Raw genomic sequence first — 10,392 nt, forward strand, 5'->3', positions numbered from 1 at the left:
TGATTAAGCCCCAGAACAATAAGCAATAAGGTACAGGTAATACAAAACTGGCCATGTCCTCTCACAGAAAAACAAGCAAGGGCTGTCTTAGGAATTGTTGGGTATTATCAGTGGTTTGTGCCTACTTTTGCCGATATGGAAGCACCTTAGACCTCACAAGAGGCAGGAAGTTGGTTATGATTCAACAGAGGCCAAAAAAGCATTTAGAAGCCAGAAAATAGCGTTGTGTAGACAGCCAGTGCTAATGGCAACAGATTTCTCAAGAGTTTGTGGTAAAGACTGATGCGTCAGAGGTCGGATTAGGGGCTGTCATTTCTCAGGAATTTAATGGAGAAGAACATCCATTCATGAACCTAACCTGAAAACTCAATCCATCTGAGAAAAACTATTCTATTGCAGAAAGAATATGACTGGCAGTAAAGTGGACTCTAGACTCTGAGGGATTACCTGCTGGCCAGGAAGTTCAGGCCAGTCTCAGACCATGCCCCATTAAAGTGGATGAGCAAGAATAAGGGTAACAATGCGAGGGTAACACGGTGGTTCCTGACATTACAAGATTTCGATTTTGTGGTCGAGCATAGACCAGGGAAGGCTCATTCAAGCAGGGGGCGGGGCATATGTAAATGGACAGAGGGTAAAGTTGTAGATGGCAGGTATTTGCTACTGAGAATGCCGCTCTCGGTTAGATAAAGGCTGGAGTTTGGATCTGGGACTTAGGAGCTGCAGGCTCATTCCCAAACTCCACATCTGATGTTGACACCGTCAGGTGTGTGCACCACTTATATTAAAAGATGCCAGAGCAGTGTGTGGTTTTGGGGTGGAACACAACTAGTCTGCTAAGCTGCTAGACCCTCCAAGGATATTGTGCTGTCTGAAGGACAAGCCGGGACTGAACCCCTGCACTGGTGAGGACTGGGAGCACTAAAAGTGTGAACTGTTTCTGTGCACCTGAAGTTCAGAATGTTTTATTTTACTATTTGTTCTGCGGAAGTAAGCTGTTTAAGTTGGTGTGACCACCCTTTGGTGGAGGAGTCCTGGAACTGATGATATGGCCCCAACAGAGCTCATCAGAGATGATCTCAACCTGATCGAGTCTGTCTGTGATTACTGGAAGGGAGAAAAGGTATCTGAGCGAGTCTACATCCATAAAACATCTACATCTGGCTGGAGGATGGCACCGAAGTCTGAATGGGCAAGGAAGTTACACTTTTTTTTTAAATCAATTCCTTACAGATTTCTAGATCTCTGATTGCTGTAATTCATTCTGCTTACTTTCAGTGGACAAAATCAGCCCATGGTCATGTGATGGACACACAGCAAATGTCTGATTATGAGTTGTGCACCGGTGAATTTGTCATAAGACCATGGACTGATTTTATCCACTGAAGTAAACAGAATGAATGGCAGCAAGCAGAGATCTTGAAAATTAATACAGAAAGTATATTTGAAAATTGGGGCAACACGGTGGCTCAGTGGTTAGTACTGCAGCCTTGGGTTCGAATCCTGCCAAGGACAACATCTGCAAGGAGTTTTTATGTTCTCCCTGTGTTTGTGTGGACTTCCTCCCATACTCCAAAGACCTACTGGTGGGGGGGTGGAATGTACATTGTGTGGCTCTCAATCTACAAAAAATAAATAATGGCTAGGGTAGGTAGTGATTCTTAATTTCATATAGTCTCCAGGATAAGCAAAAAATAAAAAAGTTTGAAAATTGTGAACCCCTTTCGGTGCTCCCTACATTACCAATCCCCGCTTATGCTCACAGTCTGCATAATTTGTACCTCCTTCATTATTTGGGGGGGGGGAGGCTGTAAGTGCATTTAGACACTGTTCTTTGAAAACATGGCCACTTTAACAGACCATTTTTCTGTGCAAATTTGGGCGATTGATAAGTTTCACTGAATCAGTTACATCTATAGTATTTCTCTAACAGCTGGGATTGTGTATACAGCACCCATGGGAAATGTCATTCAGCTTTCCGACAGTACTGAATGAAACATACGTTTAATTATACTAAAAGATGTAAAAGCCAAATACATGCTACAGAACACTACAGTATCAGACACAAGTTTGGTATACATCTGTTTTATTATCTCACGGAGATCAAAAAGTATACAGATATTCACAAAGTATTTCATGACAAGAATATATCATTCACATAATTCTTCTTTCTTAATATTTACAAGGACAAAAAACAAACAAGTAAAAGTGCAAAGTATGTTCTGCTTGTATTCAATACCTAACATTAGCCTTGGTTCTTCTAATAAGAGACATATGACATTAGCTACATATGTCTATATGCAAGCCCAGACATGGTTTACTTTATGCCTTGAGCCCGTATGGCAAGATTTGGCATTATTTTTATGTATGATGGTTAAGCATTCACCTTTTACAAGCCAGTTGTTCTAGTTTTTTTTTTGTCCTCATGGATTCTCAGCTGTAGGATTCGCTAAGACAGATGCCTTGAGTTATGCATGTTCTCCATGGGACCAGCACTGAAATGAAGGCCAGTGCTTGGCATGCGTGCCAACTTAGTATCAGAAGTTGGAGGACACAATTCTATGTTGCTTTCATTACTAGTTATGCAGGTATCCAAAGATAACAATTTTATAATTGATTTGTTCTTAACCTCTAGATTTTACAACAGACAAGTACTGTATAATATTTGGTTAATATGAATGACTGTATATCTGTGCAATAATTCTCAAGCACATTAGATAGCTTAACAAAAATTAGTGTGCAAATATGTTCACGTTCCTTCACAAGTGACAATTATAGCATAAGCCTTGGTTCTCAGAAGATTCTCCCCATCTGTAACATAAGGAAGCTTTTATTCAGTTCTGTACATTTCTGTTCTGTGTGGCGTATCACTACAACACTGTGTTCATGAGTTGTACAGAAACTGTAGCTTATAAGATGTGCTCATGCAGTATTTGACTTAAAACCCAAGTCAAAGTACGAAAAAAGTCTAAGATATCTGTGCCTGTCCAGGAAGACGGTCATAGAATTTCTAATTGGTATTCATCATAGGGAAACGCAGTTTGGCAGTTAGATGATACCTCTTATGCTTCATTGTCAGTCCATATTGTGGTGACATGTCCAGTTTCTCTACATCTTGTTTGCAGAACTGCATTTGTTGAAGCAGAATAGTGAGGAACAGGAACACCTCCATTCTTCCAATGGCCTCTCCAAGGCATCTTCTCTTACCCAGACCAAAAGTCATGACTTTTTCAGCCTCTATTTTGTTTGAGGAGCCATCCTCATTCAGGAAACGTTCTGGGCAGAAATTGTATGGGTCTTTCCATAGTTTCCTGGAAGTAGGAAATTGCATTTAGATTCTCTAAAGAGCTAAACCAAACAATGCGCATAACTTAACATAGACAATAAATTTGCAAGGACTTAACGTTTTCCCATTCAAACTGGAGCATCTTACTATGTGATGTAATTGTATCTCTATGTTCATTCTAAATGTATGATATAAACCAGTATATTAGTGCTAAAATACGTCCCTATAGTTTAAAGGGGAATTTTCCCAAAATTGACAAGTCATACAACAAAAATTTACAGTTGTCGCTTAACATGGACATAATCTTCACAACTGCAGAACACCCAAACCTGATTAGCACAACAACCCATGACCTAATATTCTAATAGTGTGGTCATATTGACCACCGATTGCTTTGGCTAACAGATGGCTATTGAGCTGGTACTTTTTGGGTAAGCATATTCATATTGTGGGGGACCCTGTCAGCATTTACTTTGTTAGTTATCAAAGTACATTTTCGCAATATTTAGCTACTTACGGGTCATGATTCACTTGCCACTGGTTGATCAGCACACATATGTTCTTAGGGATGTAGTATCCGTTGAGTACAGTCTCAGAAGTTGTGCTGTAACATGAGAATAAATATTTTACTCTGATATAAAGTAAGTGTGCCTGAGAAACCAGTAAATCTTGTAAATACTCAGTTACTTAAACCAGTCAAGCTTATATATCAATGTTAACACTTACCAATGTGGAATGGTGAAGGGAAGGAAAGATGAATGGCGAAACATCTCTAAGATGAAGGCTTCTGTGTAAGGCAACTGAGCTCTGTCTGACACCTTAGGCCGTCTTTCCCTGCCAATGACCTGATCTGTAACACAAGGACATTATCTTAGAAGAAATCATAGTTTCCTTAATCTGCTAAAAGTGGTTTGAGAATATGGATAAGGCTAAGGCCCCACATTGTGGAAACGCAGCTTATTTTGTTGAAGATTTTGTTGCAGTTTTTGGTACCAAACCAGGAGTGGATCAAGCAAAGAGTAGAAGTATAAGAACTTCCTATATATCTCCCATTCCTTTTGTATCCATTCCTAACAATGGCTCAAAAAACGCAACAGAAACTGCAACAAGAAAAGCTGTGTTTCCGCAACGTGGGACCTTAGCCTAAAGCATTTTCATGGTGATAACGCTGTTGCGTCTGAATAATTGCAAGTGGACATTTTAATAGACATGCTAACTCACCAATTTCATTTTGGACCTTTTCTTGAATTTCTGGGTTGGCCACCAGGTACAGGAGACACCAAGACAAAGCAGTTGTAATTGTATCAAACCCTATAAAAACATTAAAATGTAGCAGTCTGAATTTGTGTTATGATGAATGTCATTATAAAACTATATTGCAAGGAACTGGGGACAACCTACTGAGTGTACATTAACCTATCAGTTAGAAAAATAAAGAAGGTGCTATGATAGCCATTTGGCAGTTTCCTCTATAGGTATAATAAGGGCAGAAAGTCTACAGGGAAAAAGCAATGAAAAACACTGGGGGGGGGGGGGGGGGGGGAGATATGACGCATTTCCACTGCAGTGTTTTGTTTTTTTTGGGTTTTTTTTTTTTTTTTTGCTGCATTTTGCTATGTGGAGCCTTAGCCTTAAAGGAGGTAACACTAAATATGAACCCAATAACTGGGACATAATGCAATGATACTTCTCACAATGAATGGTCTTATGTCAAATTATATGGAATACTATGACTTTATCCTTACCAGCTCCAAAAAGGTCATTTACAATGTTGACAATTTTCCTTTCTGATAACTGGACATTGGAGTTTTCATCAGTTTTAATTTCTTGAGAATGTTGGATAAGGGAGTCGGTAATATCTCGAATGGCGTTCTGAAATGAAGAGGAGAGCATTTGTTATAAGAAAACTGAACTGTGTTTTTGCAAGATTTGTTGAATTGTAATTGAGATAATTTTAGCAGACACAACTAGTAGAACTTGTGAATGTCATATTAAAGTACTAAATAAAATGGTACTTCTTATAAACCTCACAGCATTTACAAGTACTTACATTATCCAATGTTCTGTAGTGTTCATTAACAATTTTCTGTGTGAAGGATGTAAACTTCTTATTGACATCAATAAAGTTCTTCATGGTGCGACTTGGTAGATATTGAAGTATAGGGATGAAATCAGCCGGGTTTCCTGAGGCAGCAGCTGCTCCAAATTCATCAGTCAGATTGACTAAGTCCAGAAACTCTTGGTCATCATGGTCATATCGTTTTCCAAAGCACATTGCACAGATGACATTAGCCACAGAAACAACCACATATCTATAAGGGTCAAATTCACCTTTTTCTTCAATTAGCTGTTGGAATTTTCTTACTAGATACTCAGCTTCTTTAGATATATGGTCTTCCACTAGAGTTGTGCCAGAAGATGACAAGGAGGGAGATTTGGCAAAGCTATTAAGGGCATTCTGTGCCAGTCTGCGACGTGCTCGCCATACCTCACCAGAATCTTGACTAAATGTCAGACTCTGCCCATCACCAACCAGGCGAAAAGTAAAAAGGTCTGGACGTGCAGAAAACACATCCCCTTGCTTCAACAGGGCTTGTCGAAGTGTTTCCAGTCCACTGAGAACTAAAACAGGCTTTGTGCCCATCTGGATTTGAAGAACATCTCCATAGGTCTCACTCATCTTGGTTAGGCTAAGGTGTGGATTCTTGCCTAATGACAGCAAGTTTCCTATCAGTGGCAAAGGCATTGGCCCTGGCACTAGCTTTGTGCCTTCTGGAATATTCTTTCTGTAGGTCTTGATAAGCAGGATGAGAATTGAGAAGACCACAGAGGCAATAAGTACCTCTGTGGTAGAAATCCTGCCAAAGGAACTGAACAAATCCATCATTTTGTCTAAAAAAAAAATAAATAAATAAAAGGACCAGGATGAAAAAGATTGAAAGAACAGAAAATTCCTGATTGTGTTTTTTTATACTCTTCTACTGTATAATAAATGTTAAACATTTAAACATGAAGCTATCAGTCAATTAAATGGTTTGGATTATGACATACCTAATATATGTGGCCTCAGGTTTCTAATGAAATCAAGTTGTCAATGCAATTTCAGAGGCAAGCATGACTACGACACCCAAGTCTTTTCAGTTGTATCACAAGCATTAAGAAAATTGCTAGTTGTTTTCAGATCTTATAACTGTATTGTTCAGTTCTTTGTAATTAGATAAGGTGGTTCTTTAAGACTCGACATAAATGCTTTATACGTGCAATAGGGCTTCAAAGTTCACAGGTAGAAAGCCATGATGAATAGCTTCAAAGACTAGAAGTGAAGTGGAATCCTAGGTAAAGCCCATTCCCAAGCCTTATAACATTAATAGCTCTTCTGGCCTTTGATGGTTATATAAAGATGCCCTTTTATGTAATCATTCAAGAAATATTTATTGTGGTCAGCTGGCAACCAGTTTGGTATACGAGAATATATAGAAGTAGCAAATATGGGCTACAGACTGCATACCATACAAATACATGTTTTGAATCACAAGATTCAAGATACATGGTCCATTTTCTACTTATACTCCTATCGCCCACTACTATTAGAGCATTATAACCCAACATGCCTGTAAATAATATCAGAACACTGTACAGTTCTGTTACATTTTATATTATTCTATATGGTGTGGCCAAGTAGCAGGATATATATATATATATATATATATATATATATATATATATATATATATATATATATATATATATATTCTATACAGAAGGGGTCACATTCATCTGTTGAAGAGGGTGCAGAAGTGACCAAGACTGCCCTGTACCCACATCCATGTGGTATCCTCTTCAAAATTATGTTGTAGATTTTTCATTATCCCAACTAGCAAAGCAAGTTTGTGATTATTTGTATACACTAGAGCAGATGCATCTCCTAGATCAGGCAGGCAATATATGCAAAAGCTATCATATGTTGTGTGATAGCTTTGGCTATAGCTTTACACACTTTTCCTTGCATGTGCACTTCATGAATATTCCAGTTTTTATGAATCTATTTAGCCACACCTCCATTCCTAGAAACTTACAAGAGTGTAGTAAAGTTCAAAAAGCATCTAAACTCATTGTGGAGCACAGCATTAGAATTCTGGCTTAGTTTCAGATAGAAATCTGGCAAGTTTTGATTAATAAATCTCTCATTAATGTCACTAAATGAGTAACTGAGCATACATATTGTACCAGAGTAAAATACTACTACCATAAGCAAACTCCTGGTGATACCACTCATGGAGCTAATGTCACTACAATGGTGATGACTGACAGGGTTAACAAGTTATAAGGGTAAATATCTACATTGACCTTCATTCAATATGACAACCATGCCAGGGAACTCTCTATAATCTCAACTTCAGCCTCTCCATACCAGCACCTATGTATCACTGACACAAAATAAGCTAAATATTGGGTTGAACTGCATTTTCAGGTTTTATGTAAAATTCTAATCTATCATTCCCAGCAGTTTTATTTCATGACTAGTTTAGCTATCCACTATGCAGCAGCATACAGTTACTCATGTATGATCTGTGGTAGCATCTATGGCAACCTTCTGTAAAAGAAGCCAATGCCAATGTATTTAAAGAATACAAGTGCTGTCTGTATAGTGTACAGTCACTTCTGCTGTATGTAATAGATATATTAATAAGAGAAATGCAAGTTTGTATAGTATCACACAACTGAATAAAGCATATTATATCTGTGACATACAAACCAACACATAGACACATCATATACTGTACTTTGCATAATGAATACCTCACAGTTCCATAGGCTACAATGAATAGCATTGAGTACATACCTTGTATATGCCTTGTATGAGGTGAGATGAAGCTCTGGTGTAGCAGCAGACACCAATGCTATAAAGTACCCACAGGAGTACCATAGTGTATGCTGGCTTCACTCTCTTATATACTCCTCCCTGGCTGCTGATTGGTCAGGTCTGCTCCTCACGTGACCACAGGACACGAGAGCTGCCGGCGCTCACCCAAGTTGCTGGCACCAGTGCAGAGGGTTGCGTGAAGAAGCCGGAGCCAGAACAGATGTAATAGGCAGATAAGAGGTGCAGCCTGCCAGCTGCTGCCTCCTGTGCACACTATGCAGTAATCGCACGCTATATTAGCTGGGCACACAGCACGCATATACTACATACATAATAAGATCCACACAGCCCATACAACCAATGCATAACACTTACCTATCTGTTTATTTATACACCTTGTCCTTCTGATATATGCCATATATCACCTCAATAGTATTACATACAAGCCCCCAGATATAGCATCTAATATAATGTATGTTTAACGCCACTGTCACATTCCTTGTAAGACTCTGGACTACATTATATCTATATACACCCATCCATCACATCCTTATCAGCTCTTAGTACATGGAAGACACATGATGTGGTGACTGATCTAATCCTAATCTACGGAGACCAGGAATAGAAAGATAATATATACCTTATCATTCTATACATAGTGGACGAGACAAAGTTACATTTATACAGTCGATGCATAGACAGAAGTTCTCATGTTATAAAGAATGATTCCATTATGTAACCATTTATTGCACTACTATATGTTCAGGATATTGTCTATTGTAGAGCTGGACAAATAGGAACCTACTATATCAGCCCATATTCTGCTGAATGGTCAGGATATCTTCAGAATGTACAGCAGGATATGGTGATAAACAATTGCAATATGGCAGGTTATATTAATAGTCGGATATAGTAGTCATCAATGATCTATATGTATATATATAAATGTATATATATATATATATATATATATATATATATATATACACTTCTATCGTATAATATCAGCTAATATGGAACGAAAGGATAACCTGGAAATCAGTCAGAGACGTGATATTAACATCTATCTCATCCTTCGGCTACAGCGGGGAGTTCTTTGCATCTCGTTAAATGTAGTGACTAAATCTAACTATATATATATATATATATATATATATATATATATATATATATATATATGTACAGTAATAAAATCTATTAGGCTTCATTATGAAGATGGAGTTTCATCCCCTCACTATGTGGCCGATATAAGGACGACTCTGCTTGTAACATTACTGTCTAGATGCCTTGTAGATGTCGGTACTCTATATAATTCTAGTAGATTCCTGTTGCAGTATTCTAATACATCACCATTCTAAAATGATTTCTGTCACATATAATCTCCGCAGTTAGAAGTCAATAATATCCATCAATAGTTACTTTTTAACTTAGTTTCATATTAATTCGTTTTCTAACGAAATAAGAGTTTTGCATTCGTTTTCTAGTTAAGGTTAAATATATAAATGTACCAAAATAACGCTAATAAACTGCCATATAGGCGTCATATGAGAATTTCAGATTTCTGAAGGCTCCCTTTTATAGATGGATAGGAGGGAAGAGCAGCACCAGTGACTCCAAAAGTGGGTGCAAAACCTCAGCTGAATAGTCAATAGACCATAAACAGTATACTAAAAATGATATGCTAAATGGCCACAAGTAGTTCATTTTAACCTGTTCTCATTTTTGATAGCTAGATAGATAGAGCCACTATAAGTTATTTATTTGCTATTATTATTATTATTATTATTATTATTATTATTATTATTATTATTATTATGTATGTCTTTCAATAATTGTGAAGAAGATGATAAAGTGAGCTATATAATAACTACTGAATAGATACCTAAATATTATGATTGTAAAAAGCACAGCTTTCCTCTACTATAGATTTCTATAGCAATTATTTCTGTCATATACTTTACTGTGCTATGCAATGATAATATACAGAGTTAAAACTACAGTATTCTGCTCTAGTAATAATAATATACGATACTTCTATATTATATAGTGATAGATATAGTGATAGACTGCTCAATAAGTCCTAGTATAGCCTGGTTATTTGTTTTCTAACTATACTATGCTGCTACCACTATACTATATTATTTGTAAAACTGTACTACATAATAGTGTACTATTTAATATAGTGCTCTATTTACTGTAAAACAGTATACCACAAAATCATGCTACTATATCATCCTTTACT

The 10,392-nt window shown here is 37.4% G+C and overlaps 1 protein-coding gene across 1 annotated transcript; it reads right to left on the reverse strand.

Annotated features, from left to right (window-relative positions):
- Positions 1-2,976: 2,976 nt before the first annotated feature.
- Positions 2,977-8,189, reverse strand: CYP1A1 (cytochrome P450 family 1 subfamily A member 1). The gene is made up of 7 exons (XM_075276230.1): positions 8,130-8,189; positions 5,337-6,178; positions 5,032-5,158; positions 4,508-4,597; positions 4,013-4,136; positions 3,804-3,890; positions 2,977-3,311 (listed from the first exon to the last, which is right to left on the reverse strand). Exons 2-7 carry the CDS (start codon positions 6,171-6,173, stop codon positions 3,011-3,013), a joined length of 1,566 nt encoding a protein of 521 aa, XP_075132331.1. The 5' UTR covers positions 6,174-6,178; positions 8,130-8,189; the 3' UTR covers positions 2,977-3,010.
- Positions 8,190-10,392: the final 2,203 nt, after the last annotated feature.

The sequence above is a fragment of the Leptodactylus fuscus genome, chromosome 5 (assembly GCF_031893055.1).
Source record: "Leptodactylus fuscus isolate aLepFus1 chromosome 5, aLepFus1.hap2, whole genome shotgun sequence".
NCBI lineage: Eukaryota > Metazoa > Chordata > Amphibia > Anura > Leptodactylidae > Leptodactylus > Leptodactylus fuscus.